Below are 20,641 nucleotides of genomic sequence, written 5' to 3' on the forward strand. Positions count from 1 at the left end.
GTTTATGGATGTGGTGAGAGAGGACATGCAAATGATGGATGTGACAAAGCAAAATGCAGAGGACAGGAAGATGTGGAAAAAGATGATCCGCTGTGGCAAACCCTAAAGGAAGCAGCCGAAAGAAGACGAATTTACATGAAAATGCTACATGGTTGGCCAGGTACCCCAGTTAACTGCAGAACAAAATGCACCCAGGCACACTTGCAACCAATTGGTGCCCTTACCTATTGGGGTACAATTATTTTGTTAACAGGACCACCTATTGCTGAGCCGTGGACCCACTATACCGAAAAGATGCAATTACCTGTCTGCTCCATATGGCTTATTCTTACCTGGACAAGGCTGGCAGCACAGTGAGAATTATGTTGTTGGATTTCTCCATTGCTTTCAACATCATCTGGCCATCTCTGTTAAGCATTAAGCTCAGAGATATGCAGGTGGATGCACCTGTGGTGTTATGGATAATGTACTATTTGTTGGGTAGACCACAGTTTAGGAGACTTGAGGACTGTGTTCCTAATACGAACGTGAGCAACACAGAAGCACCACAAGGAATAGTCCCATCTCCTTTTCTCTTCACTCTGTACACGTCTGACTACAAATATAACACCAGGTCATGTTAATTCTAAAAATACTCAGCTGATTCTGCACTTATGGGATGTATTGATAAAGGAATAGGAGGAGTATAGGAGTCAGTCAGGTGGAGAATTTTGTTTCTTGGTGCAGAAAGTACTGCCAGCAACTTAGCATCAGCAAAACCAAAGAAATGGTTATTGAGTTTTGCTACATCAAGGTCTCTACGCCTGGTCACTATTCAGGAAGTGGATGTGGAGGTGGTGCATTGCTACAGGTACTTAGGGTCCACATCAATGACAGCTTTAACTGCTCTCATAACACAGATGAACTACTATATATAAGAAAGGGCAGAGTAGGCTCTTTGTTTATACTGCATTCCTTCAATATAGGTAGTGACATCATTCACTATAATCCTGTGAAGGCCAGTGTGATTTTCTATACTGCGGTGTTCTGGGCCAGTAACATCACTTCAAGAGAATCAACATGCTGATTAAAAGAGCAGGCTCAGTTATAGGACACACTCTCGAACCCCTGGAGGTAGTAGAAAAGGAGACAATGAAAACAAAGCTGAGTGTCATTATGAACAATGCTGTACCTTCTTTCTTTGACATACTAACAATGAGTACTTTCAGCCAACAAATGTTTCAGCAGAAAGTCACTATATAAATAAAATGTATTATTATTATTATGAAGAAAAGCTACTGGGCTCCTTTATACCAACAGCAATACTATTGTATAGTGCCTCACTGTGACTGCCAAGTTTGACATTTATTTCCTCTTTAGTCATTCTGCTGTGTGTGCAAAGCATAGTGTGTGCGTATATGTATTTATGCATTTTTAATCTGTTTACTTATTTAATCAGCATTGAAAAAATCAAAATATACCCCAAGGGACAAATAACGTTATATCTGCCAAGTCATAAGAGAAAAATAAAAGAAAAATACTAAAAGCTTTTTTTTCCCTTTGTTGGGCACAAAATGTCACACAGGTATTTCACTGAATGCACAACTGTATGTACACATGACAGTACTATTACCTCTGAGGTGGAACTGAACAATGTCTTTCATTTTAAGCAAGACACGCTGCTGTTACAGATGCTAGACACTCGGGGGCTCTGTTTGCATAGTCTTCGAAAAACGGACTAAACACCAATAGATGGTGCTAAAAAGCATTTTTTCAGAAAATTTCTAAGCCATTTAAACTCATGACAGATGACAGGATATTTTAAAACGTCCAACGATTAAAAAGAAATGCACACATGTATATAGGTAATGATTTCAATATTCGTAAATAAATGTCATGTCAGATGTAAAAAAACTTAACTGGATTAACAAAGTTGGCTGGCGTTGAAACCCCAGGGTGTGATTTATAAGTATCAACACTTCCTTCTGAGATTAGCGTTTCGTTAGGTTGAACGAGACATTCGCTCGGGATGTATGGGCATTGCACAGTGCTGCCTGTGATAAAGGGGTTAACACGCGCGCACGGGAGCGCGCACACACGGACGCACAATGCGAGTCTGTAATCTCCGTGCAGTGAGGTAGTAGTTTTCGCACAAACATCTGACAAGAGACAGCGGTAGAAGAGGGTACTTGTTTTGTTTTTATTTTTCCCAATTCTTATTTTCTTTCTCGGTCCATTTATTTTTTGTTTCTCTTTGCGTGGCATCTCCGGTGGTCCATCCCCACGCGTATTCGGGAGGATTATTAAAGCGCCCCCACCCTACTCCACACCCCCCTCTCCCGCAAGCGGAGAAGCAGTGGGAAACACTTCAGCGATCTTGCTAAGTTTTGTTTGGATGAATCAGATGCACAGGGGAAATACGAAGTTTGGTTTCAACAATACGGACGAGAAATTACACGCCTTCGAAAACGGGATTATAGCCCTGCGTGGAAAAGCTTGCGGATTGAATGTGAGATTTACTTGATTGGAATTCTGGTTTTGATTCACTTGGCTTGATCTTGAGCGGAGTCTCTTTGCTTTGCTAATTAAAACTTGTGTCACCTGGAGAGAAGGTGTCCAGACCGAGGAGAATTCGCCGTGGACATCGCAAAGAAAGTAAGGCTCGTGCGCTAACGCCGCTCCACTGTTTACACTGGGTGCTTATCTTAACTTTTGTTATGGGCTCTTTGTTGCAGACAAGATTTGGAAAGCCTTATCAGTGACAAGGTGAAGAGGCATCGCCGCGCTAGCGATTGAGGGCACCGATTGTCTTTATTTGCCCACGAGCATCCAGTTCTTTAAGTGCAATTCAGTATGCACTTTGTGAAATATCATTTTAACTTTGCTGGAGACATTAACACACCTCAGAAGTAGCGTGCTTTTTAAAATTTCAAATTCTACACTGCAAAGTACAATTAAACAAGTGAAAACATTGCCCACGCTAGCAGACTGACTGGCAGGATGGGGGAAGCGGCTCCCCCTCAGCCCCCAGCGGGCAGCTTCGTGCCTCTCCTAGGTGGGGTGCCCGGGCCGGGAAACGGTTCTCGCGGGTCAGCGGTACCGCAGCTGCACAGTGCAATCGTGGAGAGGCTCCGTGCTCGTATTGAGCTGTGCCGGCGACACCACACAAGCTGCGAGAACCGCTACCAGCGCGGCCAGGCAGAGAGCAGCGACCGGGAGCGGGAGAGCACACTGCAGCTGCTCAACATTGTCCACCAGGGGCCGGGCAGTCGAAAGACCAAGCACGGCAAAGCAGCGTCCCAACCCCAGCAGGCATTAGCACCGCCGCCGCAGTCGCATGAGTTTAACGGAAGGGCCAACGGGGAGCAGAAGCCTCAGCGCCCGGCGGGGGCACCAGAGGAGGAGCACCGGAATCCTACGCGCATCGCAGTAAGTGACGTCGCTTCTGCTACTCGTGGGAACCGAGCCCAAAAAGTGGCGGGGAAGAGGGAGGGAGGGGCGCCGCTGGCCACGCCCGAAATCAAAGGGTGTCATTTAATGGTGTTTTAAATGAGTCCAATTAATGAACTGTCACTCAGGGCCGCGCACGCTGCTGGGCGGGGCGAGTCCGGACTTGACATGAGCGGGAACAGAAAGACAGTGCGTGTGCTGTGTAGTCACCGCTGGACTCGTCTTCCCTTTTTCTGTTTTAAGTTTAACACAAACCGTTCCCACGCGCGTTAGCCCCATCACCCTGGGCAGGCCGCCAGCTATTAGCGTGAGTAGTGCCAGCGACTTTAGTAAAACCCCAGTTCCTGGATATGTATTTGCCTTTTCGTATTCGTCCAAGTTGAAGTGCTCGCAGAAGTGCTTTCTTGCATGGGTGAAGCGAAAGAAAATACGAAATCTTGTCCGTCGCTCTCTGTTTGACCCCGTTATTGCGGCCTCCGTGCAGGTCCTCCTTTAAACACAAGCATTTAAAAGGTAACTGAGATTAGAGCACTTTGACCCGATTGGTAGAAATATTAATCGTAAAGTCTGTTGTATCAGATAGTGCTGGGTATTTCGGTACACTTTGCTGAACTGACTCTTTGTGAATCGTTTCTTTTGATTCATTTTCTGGATTAGACTCCGGCGCATTGATAAAGTCCGGAGCCCCACGCCCGCCACCCCCTAAAACGCATTACACATATTTAATTATTAAAACGTTATTTTGTGTGCATGTATGTATTTTTATATGTATATAAAATCTTGATGGTAATTCATATGGAATTCTGTTTCAGTACACAATGCATGACAACACTTTTAAGATGCATAATCAAAATACGACATGACATTATGGTATAGAATCACAAGAGAATCGTGTGACACGTTAATGAATCAAATGAACGAGAATCGTCCAACTGATTGTCAGGTAATAATTAAATTTGAACTCGAAAGAATCTGATAATGGTACATGTGCAGTACAATCAAGTCAATGAGCCATAAGAAGGATGCAGTAAAGTTAAGTTGAAAGCAAATACTTGTTAGAAATTAGAATCATGTATTTATAAGGTTCAGTTTTGTGTGACTGATTTGTAGAATATAACAAAGGGACATAAACATATTAGTTTTAATATTGTTTATTCAGTTTAATATAATTCCAAAATCAATACTCATAATACTCCAATAATACTGTGCATTTCACATAGACTGTGCCTTTCCATGGCTCAGAGCACATTGTACTATCGAATTGTAAAGAATCATAACAATAAATTCTAATAAAATGTGTTGTTACTGTATTGTACGTGTATGATGAATGACAGAATCATCAGTGACAGATTTCATTCCAACATACTGATACAAGTATCGTAAGTGAAGTGAGTCAAGACCATTGATTCAGGCGGTCTTTGCACTTTAAACATCTACCAGCATTTACAAAACAAAACACACTGATGACAATGTGCAGGGCACGCATGTGCTTTAGCATCCCTGTGGTGGTCTGCCGAATTGATTTATTCATTCTTAGAAAATGATTCATAAGATTTCCCTGAAAAGAGTCATTTAAAAAGAATAAATCGTTCACAAGTTGCCCATCACAAGTATCAGACTGAAATGTGCAGTACTTGGACGGATCTGAATAATTTATTATTCTCTCAATTGGACCAGCAGCAAATGTCCAAAGCTTTGCTGCAAATCCACTTCAGTCCCACCTACATCTTTGCAAATGCAAAAGAATAACTGGAAATTTCTAAAATTGGCATTAATGAATGAATTTCCAGTAAGTGCATATGGTGGTCCATGTCTTTACATCCAGATCAGTCTTGATAGGCACTCAGTCACAGTGCCATCCTGAAGCAATTTAGAAAATGGATGGATGGAAGAACTAAATATTTTACATTCTTTATTTGGACGATTTCCAGGCATGGTTCCTGCCTTGCATTTTAAAGCTTACGCCTTAAGGTCAGACTGAGCATGTTTAGAAAATATATGGAAAGATGGATGATCTAGTGCAGTGCTTCTCAAACTGTTTTCTTCCAAGGACCCCTAAGCCAAAACAATAAATTAAACTTAAAGGAATACACAAATATAATAAAACATTATTTGGCAGTGGCAATCAGCCTTGGGTAATTTTTGGTGAAAAACAAATCTTGTTTGAATAGGGCTTTAGGCACATTGATACAGCTTTGTACTGAGACTAAGCTCTGCTTTTAGTTAACTGAAAAAATAAAAGGTCCTTTCCATCTTGAAAAGTGAAGGAGCCACAGAGAAGAAAAGTGGCAAAACTATTAGGTAAGGAGCTAGAAAGTTGAGGTACTCATACATCAAGACAATCACTTTCAGCTTCTATAATTTTCAAATCAAACAACTTTATTCCATAGCCCCCATTCCCCATGGTAGGTTCTTGCAGGCCTCCCACGAGCTGCAGGCCCACAGTTTGAAAAGCACTGAATCTAGTACATGAGATTAAAAGATACAGCTGATACCACTATAGCACAGGGTTTGATTAGTAGGTGGCATTTGAAGAGAGAAAAGCAAACATGGTCTTAAACAATGTTTCCAAAGAAACTATCCTCTTGGGAGAGGTCTTCTGTAATTATACTGTACCTTAGCCAGACATTTTCTGGGTTGTTTCATGCTACACAGGAACCGTCCATGGATGAGATCACTGTCAGTCTTTTCACATACATGCCCATACTGCTGATTTCAAGTATGTCAGACAGACCCACATAGACACTGGGAGAATATTAAGACTTCACTCAGAAAGTGACCGGGTTATGATTTGAAACCAGTTTCCTGCAGCTGTAGGCCAGCAGCACTAAAAACAGTACTACCATAATGCCCCCTTTTGGAATGGGCAAGGTCAACATGTACAGTAACTGACTTAGGTCAACTGGCTTCTCACCCACTTCGTACATTTAAAGCCATGAAAAAACATACACTGATAAGAAAAATTATGTGACCCCTTTGGAGTTACCTGGTTGTCTGCATTAATTTGTCATCAAATGTGCTCTGCTGTTCATCTAAATCACAAGTATAGAAAATGACAATATTCTTAAGCTAATAACACAGACAGTTATAATCTTTCATGTCTTTGTTGAACACACCATCAAACATTTACAGTGCGCTGTGGAAAAAGTAGGTGAAGCTTTGTACTTAATAAATGATCAAACATCTTTTAGAAGCAGTAACCACTAAAAAGCACTTCTGGTAGCTGTGGATAATTTGTGCACAAAATTCAGGAAGAATTCTGGACTATTCTTTATTACATAAATACTTATTTTCAGCTATATTCTTAGGATTTCTGGTGTGAATGGCTCTCTTGAGGTCATTCCACAATATCTCTATTGAGTTCAAGTCTCGGCTCAGACAAGGCTACTCCAAAATGCAAATTTTCTTTTTTTGAAGCCATTCTTTAATAGATGTATTTCAATATTTAGGGTCCTGCTACATCACTGAAATTGTACTGAGCGTCAGCTGGCACACAGCCACCCTGACATTATCCTGTAGGATACCTTAATACATTCGGGAATTCATTTTCCCCTTGATGATAGCAAGCCATAAGGGCCCAGAGGCAGCAAAGTAGTACCAAATCTCCATCGTAGTTCACCGTTGGGATATTTTCATGTTAATATGTAGTGCCCTTTTTATGACATATATACTGCTACATATTCTTCATGGACTATTCAAACTTAGTTTCTTTAGTCCACAAGACATTTTTGCAATGGTATTGTGGAGTTATATGCAGTGATTTTTAAACATTTTTTTTTTCTTAGAGAGAGCAGTGGTGTCCTCCTTGGGGTCCTGCCATGGACACCGTGCGTGTTCAGTGTTTTGTGCATGATATGCTCATGAATAATTGCTTCAAGCTTTTTCAAATGATTGCTTCAAGCCTTTAGCCATTCATGGTTCTTTTTTTACCTCACTGAACATTCTGCAATGTGTCGTTTGAGTCATCTGGGCTAGTCACCCACTTATTGGGAGTGCAGCCACAGTACTAAATTGTCTCCACTCATACACAGTATGTAACTGTGGACTGATTAAAATTTAAACTCTTTGGAAATACTAATTTGTTTAAAGCTGGCAAGGGTAACAGCAATTCTTGATCATAAATATTGAGTTCTGTTTTTGTTAAGGAGTGTTTTACATTAGCAGATGCTTCTTGTGAGTCGCAAACTCAAAATGGTTGAGTCTTACTGTATAGGTCAAAGTGTCTCTAAACCACACCTCCAACCTCATTTAACTGATTGAACTCCAGGTTTGCTAATTCCTGGCTGCAATGAGCATTTGTCAAAGTTATCAGCCTAGGATATCATGTTTATTTCCAACCTATACTGTGAATGTTTGAATGATGTGTTAAATATGTACAAGAACAATACAATAATTTGTTTTTTATTAGTTAACAAATACAATTATGCACAACCCAGCATCCCCCATCATCGTCACACTGGACCATAAATAAGTTCTTTTTCATTAAGAATCTGACATCTTTTAATGTATAAAGCAATTTTTTGACAATTTTTATATGTATTCCGTTGGAGCTTAAGGGAGGTAATGTGGCATGCAGGGTTACAATGTAAGTCTCAAGTTGAGAAAAACCTTTAGTCTTCTGATTTCCAATATTATTCCTTAGCCTCTAGTGAGGTAACCAAATGACTGGCTCACGTCTGGTAAAGAGCAGGTAGTGTAGTGAATGAATTTAAATTCTACAGCTGCTCGCAATAAACTTGCTTCAGTTTGCAGCTGTACAGGGCTGAGCTGTGTGTGCCTAACCCACTTAAGGTTCATATTTCGTACTGCAAATGACAAGAGGTCACTTGCCCCTCAGGCCTCACACTATTGTGCAGGTTAGCAAAGTACTAAAAAAAAAAAAAGCTAAGTGAAACTGAGATAGAAGTAAATAGACCAATATTAAAACAAGAAGCCTCTTGCTCACAGGACTGGTTACCTTGTAAGTTCTAGACATAAACCCTTTAGGCTGCTAATAGCAAGGTTCATAACCTAATAGGATTTAAAGAGAGTACTATATCTGATTGGGAGAGGCTATGCATTTTGCACAGCAAAGCCAGGTTTGAGTTTTCAATGTTTGCAATGCTTAGTAACGGAACAGGGAAATGCTCTTCATTGGCAAAATTTCACAGCGAATTACTGTATAAAAAACCCTGGACTGCACAACTGAGTAAGTTCTCCTTGAACTGCTAAAGTTGCTTTCTCCCTCCTTGGCAACAACCTGAAAGTGTGAGAAAGCTGCCTTTACCCGGTAGCCAAGGATTACATTTTAAATTCCTCATTGCGCAATCATGAGCTGTAGCAAATGGAAGAAATCTGTTGCTTATTACAAGCTGATAAAAAGAGTGAATGTTTTGAGATAGAAAACGAAGCAGACAGCAAATGTGTGTCATAAACTGTTGAGTAGGCGGTTTATGGGAGAAACAAGTCATTTGCTTGGAGCTTAGTGGCTTGTTGAGGTATCTGTCACTTCTGTGTCCTGGTACAACATGATTGTAGTTTAATTGTGTTTAGAGTTTGAGCCAGTTTTCATTGTCTTGGTTCCTCCTCCTTTGTGAATCGTCATATTTTTGGTGTGATTAATTAAGCTACCAATTAAAAAGCCAAAGTATCTGTAAAGTCATTCTGGATACAAAAGAAATAAAAAAACTTATTTCCATGTGAAACTGGACATTCCTAAAATATTAAATTGTAATGAATTTGGACAGTTCATTTTAGCGCTGAACTCCACTTTCATATCTCAGTGTTAAATTTTAAGTTCACTTATTTTAAGGGGATATTTTTATAGTTTATTAACAATCACTAGTTATTGGTTCAATTTCAAAGTCTGTATTTTTTGTTTTCCTTTCAGTGCTACATAAATATCAACCTATATTTTCCTGCTATTTTCGTTTAATTTATTATTGTGAGAGAGCCAGGGATTTACCAGATAGTATTTGGTACACAGTTAACTTAGATTCCAGGTCTATTGTATGGTTCTTAGAAAACACAACCACACTGACATTAGGGCTTACTCTTTTGTTGTCTTCTTGGGAGAGTGAACTGAAGTATACTTATGTGAACACTCACAATGCACATAGAAGGCATCCTAGCTCAGATGTAAGTAAACCTCATCCTCCAACTTTGCAAGAAAGTTAAGTGGTGACTTCTGCTGTATAAAAATATATCAATTCATTTCCTAACTCCTATCCAATTCGAGGCTATGGGAGGAAGCCTTGGTCACAAGGCAACCTTGAATGAGTTGTCAGTCCATCAGAGGACACACTCAGATGCCTCACCATACTTGTTCACATGGGATCCATTTAAATATCTAATTCAAATCATTTGGCATATTTGATGTTCTTCTGTAACTTACAAGCATTCAGCTATTGCCATCAGAAAAAGTTACAGAATTAATGGTTTTGTGTACTATTGCTTTAATTCAGTTTAGTTCAGATTTGGTATTATTTTAATTTCAGATTCTCTTCTACGTTTTAAGTTTTATATTATTGATTGTACTGCTCTTTCAAGTTCAACTCCGAAAACAGAATTTATTTTGGAAATTTATAAATCTATAGGTCTGTTTTTTTGTTTAATTGCTCATTTGGACTCAACTGTTTAGTATGCTATACAACTCTTATATACATAGATATATGAACAAGGCTAATTAATTAATTACATTTTCATACCAGGGTTTTGTACCATGTTAGCCATGATGGATGTAATGAGAAGTCAAGCAAAATGACAACTTCTGTTGGCTAACTAAAAGATTACAATATGCAAGCATTCGAGGCAACTCAGGCAAGATGTAATCATGTAATTTACATCTTGCCTGAAGAAGGGGCCTGAGTTGCCTCAAAAGCTTGCATATTGTAATCGTTTTAGTTAGCCAATAAAGGTGTCATTTTGCTTGACTTCTCACTATTTTCATAACATACATTTTGATTGTAGCCCAGAACATCTGCCTGAATTCAATATTTTAAGGTTTGAATGCCTCTATATACAGTGTGTGTTTGTTTGTGTATATATGTGTGTGTGTGTGTGTGTGTGTATATATATATATATATATATATATATATATAATATAGAGAGAGATAGATATATACAGTACATTCAGGTATATATATATATATATATATATATATATATATATATATATATATATATATATATATATATATATATATATATATATATATATATATATATATATATATATATATACAGTATATATATATATATATATATACAGTATATATATAAACCTGCCTTAAAGTTGTAATATTAAATTTATACAGATATCAAGGGATTTCTTTAAGTCACTTTTGACTTCTACATTTACAAAAGGTTCTCAGAATGGTTACCACAAGCATCCAGACACTTCTGATTATGGTGAACTACTGCATGAACAACGCTGGGCAAAGTGTCCATTGAGATTGATGTGCATGCCATTTCAGTTTCTTCTTGAAGTGAGACCAGTGTAGCTGGTTCCCTTCATGCGAGTAATGACGTCTTCTGAGATAACCTCATACTACACATCATTGCTGTAATTTGATTCAACTTTGGAAAAGTCAAGAGATAACAACTGTTAAAGTGTGTATACATTGTTTTGGCCCCTTATGTGCCTGTGACTCCTTCATCCCCAGGAGAAAATTACAGTGAGTTTCACATAAAATCCCTTTTATTTTATTTGCAAAAATCAGAAATTACTGGCCATGGCACAATTTTGGATTTGAATGAACTTACTACTGTATTTATTGCATCTCTCAATCTATTTTCTGTTAATAAAATTATTTTGATTTATTGACTCTTGCCAGTGTTTATAGGTTTAAACTTACCATCTATCACACTCTTCTCCCCATTTATGAAACCAAGTGATGCAGCATTGTTTGGTTGACTCATTGTTCTCCACTAATAATAAATAATCTTTTGCAGCTAGCTTTGGTTGTGTAATTTTCATGTTTTTGATGTAAAAAATGTAATTTATCAAAATATTAATGTAATGAGGATAGCATGGTGGTGCAATTGGCGTACTACTGCTTTGTAGTTTGACTTCTTTCTAGCTTGCTTTCAGTAAATGGGTTTTCATGTTTTACTGTAACACTCCAAAGGTGTATTGCCAGGCTGAATGGGAATTCTAATTGGGACCTGTGTGTGTGTGTGAGAACATGCCCAATCTGTGTGTCCAGTTCATCACTTGCAGCCTGACTAGGAAAGGTAGGCATGGGAAGTAGATGGATGAATACATGAGTACAATTCTCACACCTAGTGCCACCCTGGTAAATTTTTATACCTTGGATAAAAACACAGAAGGTACCAGTCCAAAAATGCCTAACTTCCTCTGAGACTAGAAGCATAATTTCATTAAAATCATTGCTGTTTAGAGAAATGTTTGGAGGTCGCAAAATTTTATTACATCCTTCAAATAGAAAAAGGAATCATTCACTAATGGGATCAACTTTGATATTTTAATGTTGGGAATAGCAATAGATTCTATGTAGCATTTCACCAGACCATATACAGTAGGGTGTCATAAAGTGAATCATTAACTGGGTCCATTTAAACTATTATCACTGTGCTTTGATCTGTTCATTTTCCCTTGGTAAAACAATAAAATAAAACTGAAAGAAAAAATTAGGTAGATGAACAATTACCTGTTTGTATTTGTAAAGTTAAAACTATTTGCTGTAGAAAATGTGTTTTAATGTGTGCCATAGTGTATTTGATTTTTAATTTTAAAAACTTTTATAAATAATATTTTAGATACAGTCACTTGTTGGACTGGATATTATGTTCATTTTGCTGACATCAATTTATTCGTCTCAGATATCCAGCTTGCTTTTGTCTATGAACAAAACATATGTGGCATCGTCCGAGTGTTTCAGTCAGTATAGTACATTGTAAATATGACTCGTCTGGAACTTACACTTACTTAGGGTACATTTATCACTGTATATAAGAAAGGACTTGATTTAGTGACATGATTTTCTGTTATTTTTATTAGTTGCTTTTTTGTGTCTCAGACACTGCACTACACTACACTTTATGCAAAGGTTTTATATTCGTAAATCATACCTCCTTCTCTAAAAGCACCGTGGAAACAATACTTACTTAATGCTGCCACCTCACAGCTTCAGGAGACACAGTTCTCTGGAAAGTTTGCATGTTCTTTCTGTGTTTTTGTACTATTTTATCTCTAGTTATTCCAGTTTTCCTACCAAATCCCAAAGATGTGGCTGTTGAAACTTAACTGACAAGGTGCATTTTCCCTTATGGTGTCCAATGCCCTATTCAATATTGAATTACATTACAAGAATTTTAAAAATGGATGGAGTCTTTTCATCTGTTTTAAATTGGCTTTGTTTAATGTTTATTCTCAAATAACATATCTTACTTATCCATAAATTAATTCTGATAAAGAAGCTAGACAATACTCTGTTTGACTGAAACATGGCAATAGATCATGGTATTGCTCAGCACATCACACCCACAGTAAATAGCGCACACTTGATCAGTAGATTAGTATTCTTGATTTCCTGCCTTTGATCACAGAGCTATTAGCTTTAAAAATTTGGTTCAATGAAATAAGGTAAAACATAATTATGTTATTTTCCTTCATAATCTAAAAAAATATGCAATTAGCTGGTCTTATTTCCATTATTAGCTTGAATTACTTTCCTGACCTTTATTCATCCATTAATTAATTAGCTAGATATTTATCTTATTTTTTATTGTCAGGACACTTATTCTTCTGTTTAATCTTGACCCTTTAATCATAGTACACTCTGATATGACACTCAGCCAGTGTTTAGCTATTTTTTCTTTTGCCACTTCTCTGGAAGATTGTTGTTCTTTTACAAAATTTGTGAATCTAGAACCTATGTCATTTATTAACATCTTAGTTCCATACCCTGTTTTCACTCCCATCTTGTACCCACTGTCAAATAATAATAGGTTTCTCTACCCATCAATGATCTTTTATTATCTGGTTTTATCCATAAATCTGTCATTAACCTGTCCCCTTGAAATTTTTCTCACTGTTTTAGCCAAACTTTGCTTACAGTCACCCTGATAGCACTTCTATAGTTTGCCCCCTCTGTTCCACTGTGCAGTTCAGGCACTAATTTATACTATTGTCACCTCAAGGTTGCAGTGTTGCAGTGATCCTTAGTCCTGTGTCCCTGATGCATGTTTACTATGTCTAACTAAGGTCACCATAAACCTATATAAACTTCATTGACTTCTAATGCAAATTCAGAATTACCTATAATATACTCCTGCTTTCCTACAAAGCACATCATGATCAGATCCCCTTATACTGACAGGATATGTTCCAAGATTATGCACCATTTTCTTCACTTCACTTATCATCATCTGGTCTTCTTGTTCTAGTCTGTCGCTCCTTATAGGGGGTTGGGTTTTACATTACTTCAGCTCTAGAACTCACTCCCTTTTTATATTTGTTCTATTCATTTAATTTCTTTGTTTAAACTAACTTTTTCAAACTTGTCTTCTCCCTATACTAAAACTCTCAGGTTTTTTTTTGTAATTTCAATTTGCTGTATTCAATAGTTAGTATTGTATTTTATGCTGACACAAGGTGTAATTAAATACAATATTTTGTTTTTATCATTATCATTTTATGGCCACTCTCTGGCACCTTGATTAGTGAGTATAACTAAATAATAATAATAATAGTAAAGTAAAATAAAATAATGCTTTAAATGAAAAGTTTGGTATTTCTGGTATAATTAAACACAGATTTATATAATGTTGTAAATCATTCTCCAGTTTTATCATTTAATACTTCATTTGTCTGAGTCATGCCAGTGAGTTATAGGTTAACTGGTGATTTCCCCATTAGCCTTCTATTAGTATGTGTGCATGTGTGGAATCTGTGTCTGGCTGGCATCTTGTTCAGGGCCAGTTCCTTTGTTGCATTTATTGCTGCCTTGATAGGCTCTGGCACCCTGGGAATCTGAAGTAAATTAAACAGTTTGCAGACTTGTATTGTTACTTATAGTCTAAAAGCCTTTTAGTAAGACTCAGTTTCAGAGAATTTTAAGACCACACCTAGTTTGCAGTAGTTAATATTGTAAGTCTGAATGGTGCATTTCTACAAGCTGTTCTTGCTGTGCTTCTAGCAATATGGTCAATGAGTGGCTACTGTAAAGTGTGGATTATCTTCAGATAGTTGCCATAACTTTGGAATGCGTTTATAACTTCCTTTGAAAATGGAAATGCCATCCAAGAGTTTCTGTTTTAAGCAAAAGAGTTTTGTTTTTTTTTTCCTTTTCTATGAACTGTTAACCTTCGCAAGAAAATTCTCACGCTGAGACAGGGAAAGTATGCTTGTCTCAACTCTTGAAATTCCAGCTGAGATTTCAGTACCACTGTGCAGGCATGCAGGTCTTCTGTGACAGTCTCTCGGTAAAAGCTTCAGTAACTTTGTAAGACATCCATGGCCATTCTTCTCTGCACCCTTTGCAGCACTTTGTTACTGATTAGAGAATTGCTAAAATATTAATATTTCTTTTTAGTTTTAGTTTTTGACTGTTTTCTGAAGGAAATATACTATATGTAAAATAACTATATGTAGTATACTACATGTAAAAAAAACACACACAAATGAAAATAGGCTTTGAACAAAATCTTTAAAAAGTAGTAAATATGAAGACAAATGCAATAGTTTCAAAGTACTCCAAACTACACAAGATGGTCTAATATATCATTCAATAGCAAGAAACTTACTCTTTCCTTGCTAAAGCTGCTCATACATAAAGAAGTTTGGTTACAGATTTAGTGCAGATCTACACAAAAATCACTGTTACTCTAATGCAAGTAGCTACTTATTGGCTTGCTATCTTGGTCTCCTTACATCTTCAGGATGTTAGAATCACATTTGGTCACTGGCATTTAGAAGTCAAGCTGCTTTTCTTTCCATCTGGCCTTATTACTCTTTTTAAGGTGTTCCCTTTACTCCACTTCTCCAGTTCTGACATTGTGCTATCTTGTGCTGGGCACTTTTACCTTCTGCAAAATGAATTGGGTCAGTCTAAATTATAAATCTATACCATCAGTGCCCTTCACTCTAGTTTCTACAGAATGCCTCTCAATTTTTATGTTCCACAATAACTGTATTTTCTGATCTTGGCTTCATCCTCAGAAACGGTGATCTTGGCTTGCATACAATGCTTTTTATGCTTAGTCCACAGCACTGTGCTTGAGTGTGTTTGTTAGGTTATTTGGTGATTCCTCTTGTGAGTGTTGGTCTCGGTGATTAAGGAATGAGCTGTTGCCTTATCCAGAGCAGCTTTCTGCCATGCAAACAAAGCTATCAGGGATTCATGGGGAGCACTAGTTTAAGTGGAATATGTTGGTTGGCTTACTTGTGGCCAGACTTAGCCACACGTCACTCTCAGGTATCATAGTACTGCACTGGGTGAATCAGAATCAGAATATCTTTATTGTCATTGTAACAAATACAACGAAATTAGGTGCAGTCCCTGTGGTGTCAAAATATAAATAAATATAATTACAAAAGGATAAGAAAGGATAAGAAGAAATAAGGTACAACACAAACATTCAACATAAGACCTTAATTGCACATGAACACTATTGCAGAAGATGTGATCTATTGCACTGCTGCATTGGAGGTGATTAGGTGGCATTCAGTGCCCTGATAGCAACTGGGTAGAAACTGTTTTTCAGTCTATTAGTCTTTGTTTTGATGCTTCTATATCTTTTATCTGATGGCAACAGTTGGAACGTGTTATGAGTGGGGTGTGAGGAGTCTTTTAAGATATTTTCTGCTTTCCTGAGGCAGTGAGAGCTGTGCAGTTCATCCAGAGAGGGTAAAGAGCAGCCGATGATCTGCTGGGCAGTCTTTACAATCCGCTGAAGTGTTTTCCTCTGCACTGTCGTGTAGCTGGAAAACCACAGGCAGAGGCAGTACCACGGGATACTCTCAATAGAGCAGCAATAGGAGGACACCAGCAGTTTTTGGGGGATGTTATTTTTCCTGAGGACTCTCAGGTAATAAAGTTTCTGCTGAGCTTTCTTCGTCAGCTCAGCTGTGTTCACACCCCAGGATAGGTCTTCCATGATGTGGAACAGTCCCCTCCGATTTAGAGTGGTTTGATGTCCGTTTTCTTTTTCCTGAAGTCCACAATAAGCTCCTTGGCCTTAATTGTGTTCAGGAGCAGGTTGTTGTCAATGCACCATGCTGTCAGCCGCTCCACTTTGTCACTGTAGGTGGACTCATCCTCCCCAGAGATGAGCCCCACCACAGTGGTTTCATCTGCAAATTTGACGATGGTTTTGCTGTGGTGGGTGGGGGCGCAGTCAGATGTGTACAGCGTGAAGAGCAGGGGGCTCAGCACACAGCCCTGAGGAGAACCGGTGCTGATGCTGATGGCCGAGGAAATGTGAGGGCCCACCCTAACCCTTTCTGTGCGGTCTGTCAGGAAGTCTTTAAACCATAGATAGGTGGAATACGGGAGTCCCAGGGCTAGCAGCTTACACACCAATCTGTGAGGGAGGATGGTGTTAAAAGCAGAGCTAAAATCAATAAGGAGGAGACGTACGTAGCTCCCCTGGTGCTCCAGATGGGAAAGGGTAGCATGGAGAGCAGCAGCAACAGCAACAACAACTCTGTTTTCTTCTGGTCATGTTTAGAGAAGTACAAGGAATATCTAAGGGCACATTATCCTTTCCATGGGCATGTTGCTTAGCATTTACTAATGTGTGGGACATCTAGGAGAAATTTCTCAATGTGCCAAATGTAGCTCTTTTGCTAATCAAGTAAAATAGAAAGGTTTCATGTTAAAAAGAAGACAGCGAGCAAGGGTGACTTTCTATTGATAAACTAGATACCTAGTGAGGCCAGACATAAACTGCAAATGCTTAGATTTTCTAAATGTACAGGATGTATAATTCTGTAGATTTTGGAACACATTTCCTGAAAACAGTTCACTATAAAATGCTTTAACATGTGAAATGAGTATTGATTGATGCGTGATTTACGCAGCCCATCTCTCCTGGCAATATTGAGCTACGTATAAACCAGCTGCTTGAAGTCATTTGTAAGATCTCACAACTGAAAATCCAACTGCTTTCTGAACTCATTTAATCTAATTGTAAGTTTCCAGGAAACCTGAACTGATCCTGACAGTGGTGGGTTTAAGTCAGAAAGTAGCCTTTGATAGGGTGCCATTCCACTGAAGAGCACAATCCTGAACAACCAGACACAGTCACAGATTATCCAGACTTTCTTTTAGGACATGGGAGAAAGAAAAAAAAGAGCATTCAGCAGAAAATCCATGTAGGCACAGGTAGAACAAACGTCTCCAAAAAGAGAGAAACCAGGGGCCTCATTTATAAATCTTGCACAAAAAAGTCTTGAAATTTGCATAAACAACTTTCCAAATGCAAAAATCAGGATTTACAACTTGACAGGTGAACATACATATATATACAGAAATACTAACCCATTCAAATGCAATATTTTGGAGAAACTGGGAAATGACGGCACCCTTGATCAAGTGGGGAAATGCAGCCAGACCAGCTAAATGACAACTCGCACAAATTATAATTCATATCATGGAACCATTATTGTAGTGTGCGTTGATGTGACAAACAATATACACCTTAAAAGCAAAGAGTATAATCTCCATCCATCCATTATCCAACCCGCTATATCCTAACTACAGGGTCACGGGGGTCTGCTGGAGCCAATCCCAGCCAACACAGGGTGCAAGGCAGGAAACAAACCCTGGGCAGGGTGCCAACCCACTGCAGGGCGCACACACACACACCCACACACCAAGCACAATTCAGAAATGCCAGTGCACCTAACCTGCATGTCATTGGACTGCGGGAGGAAACTGGAGTACCCAGAGGAAACCCACAAAGACACGGGAAGAACATGCAAACTCCACACAGGGAGGACCCGGGAAGCGAACCCAGGTCTCATAACTGTGAGCCAGCAACGCTACCCACTGTGCCACCGTGCCGCCCAGAGTATAATGTACATAATGCATTTTACTTCCATTTAAAGAGGATCAATGCAGCTTAATTGCATTGAAGTTTTATTAATCTTAAGTTATTCTTTTAGTTATATATCAGTATATACTGTATTGACTACCTATTGTCACATCTCAGGGAACTGGCCAACAAGTTTTTCATATGCGCATACATAAAACGTATATGTGTTTGTCAACATGAGAAGTCAATTTGCAGCAGAGTCTGGTTCTTTTGACATAGTTGGAGAACTTCACTGCACTCATATTGCAATAAGGACACCTATTGAGAATGAAGATGCTTTTGTTAACCATGAGCAGTGACATTCCTTTAATGCACAAGTCATCTGTGATGATGCCAAGAAGAGACTGACAAATGTTGGGGTTCAGTGGCTTGTGTCAACCGATGATTAATTTACTTTAGGTAAAGTACCTTTGGCAGACGTAATAGTACTGTGCATGATAGCTGGCTTATTGGTGAGGAAACTGGATGAACCTTCAGTTTTTCATCTGGCCTGTAATATTCATTGTAGGAGCAATCCTGTCATTACTGTATATGTGTCAGGTAATAGCAGCTACCTACTTAGACGCTGGGGCCTTTCCCCTAATCCCTAGAATACAGACGAGGGGAGCTACGATGCTGCACGTGATCTTGCACTCTCAGTTTCGTAGCACAGCTAAATACTCTTGAATGCAGGAGGTACAGGCTACTCTATTAGTCAATGAAGTTTTACAGCATTGTTGTGATTGCATATGTATGAGGTTAGCATGGTCCATATATGGATATTTTATAGCAGCGTTTGAGGTGTGCTCACATATGCACATTTACAAGGTGATTGTGATTTATCAATAGTAGATAGCATAGAAATGTGCACCAGGTTTTATAAATTAGATTTTTTGGGAGGTATGCATTTTCCTGCTTTTTTGGCATGTGCATATTTTCATCCTCGATTCCATGCAAAGTTTTATAAATGAGGCCGTAGACCTGCAATTTGAAAATCCTTTCTGGAAAACATTAGACTGTAGCACTAACCTGTGCACCACCATGCCAACTCAAAAGAAATGAACGTAACATTTGAAGTTTTTGGGCAGAGTCTGCCCTGACAGCATTGGTCACAAAGCATGAACCATTCTTGGACAGGGTATCAGACTATCACATGCCTGCTGGAAGTATCCAGATTATGGTTATTTGTCAACTTAATTATTGTTGCTTTTCTCTATCTGACAGACATTTTCTGAATTAATTTTATTTCTCAATGTGACATAATTAAGAAACATGTACTGTAGATCTTTCCACACTTACATGGCCTGCATATTGCTCGGGAAAGATTATCAACAAATTCTTCACTGTCTATTAAGAAAAGTCTATTTTAGGGTGGTCTGCACTCTAAAAGCATGAGATAAAGTCTTACATGAGACTGTCAGATGTGTGAGTAATTTGAAGATTGAACTGAATATATCAATTTACATTTCACCTTTATATCTCCAGAGGGATTCCAAAAACTTGTTTGCTAAGACGGCAGACTGTTTGTTAGTTCCCAGGGCCTCACTTGCATGTGGGCTGCGCGGAATAAAGGTAGTGTACAGGTTTTAATACCTCGAGGCAGTTCTGGCAGGACATTCTGTCTAAAAGTAACAAAAGCAGTTCATGTGTAGAAGTGGTGGGTGGCTCTTGCTTAGACTGTTGTCAAGGACAAACTTTAGAAGCACTGTCCTCAGTTTCCAGTCAGGCTGCAGCATGTGGCTGAATTAAGGAAAGTTTTATCCTTGATTTTTTAATGGCTATGAGGTAGAAATACTCAGAAGATTTACTGTCAGTCTGGATTTATTGATGCTCTGCTTAATTTCTATAGGGAGCTTCATTTAGCGCCACTCTTATTTATACAGATATCATCATTGTGACACTTAGAAGAAAAGTCATGTGTAAAGTTTTTGTTTACTGGCCAGATTCAGCTTTGTAGCTTTCTATGAATAACTTGTAAGCACCCTTTTCCTCTTAGTCATTTCTTTGAAGATGGCATCTTACAAACAACACTTTGAATACGACAAGGCTGTTCACCCCATCACTGTTTGCTTGTCTAGGTTTATTTCTTGATTTATTTGCACTAAGATGTTCAAAGCTCACTGCTTGTTTTCCAGTTGTGCTTTTTTTAGATATGCCAAAAATAGACCTGGTGCTGCAACAAATGAACTAT

The 20,641-nt window shown here is 38.6% G+C and overlaps 1 protein-coding gene across 2 annotated transcripts in view; it reads left to right on the forward strand.

Moving 5' to 3' along the window:
* The first annotated feature begins 2,093 nt into the window (after positions 1-2,093).
* zmp:0000001236 (mastermind-like protein 2) overlaps positions 2,094-20,641 on the forward strand; it is a 345,085-nt gene continuing 326,537 nt past the window's right edge. Inside the window, exons 1-2 of one of the 2 annotated variants that reach the window (XM_039744326.1) lie at positions 2,094-2,634; positions 2,715-3,408. In XM_039744326.1, coding sequence (XP_039600260.1) covers positions 2,980-3,408 — 429 coding nt within the window. In that variant the 5' untranslated portion in view covers positions 2,094-2,634; positions 2,715-2,979. Of the gene's footprint in view, positions 3,409-20,641 lie in introns of both variants that reach the window. The other variant, XM_039744327.1, reaches the window with a different exon arrangement.

Source organism: Polypterus senegalus, chromosome 2 (assembly GCF_016835505.1).
Source record: "Polypterus senegalus isolate Bchr_013 chromosome 2, ASM1683550v1, whole genome shotgun sequence".
NCBI classification, from domain to species: Eukaryota; Metazoa; Chordata; class Cladistia; order Polypteriformes; family Polypteridae; genus Polypterus; species Polypterus senegalus.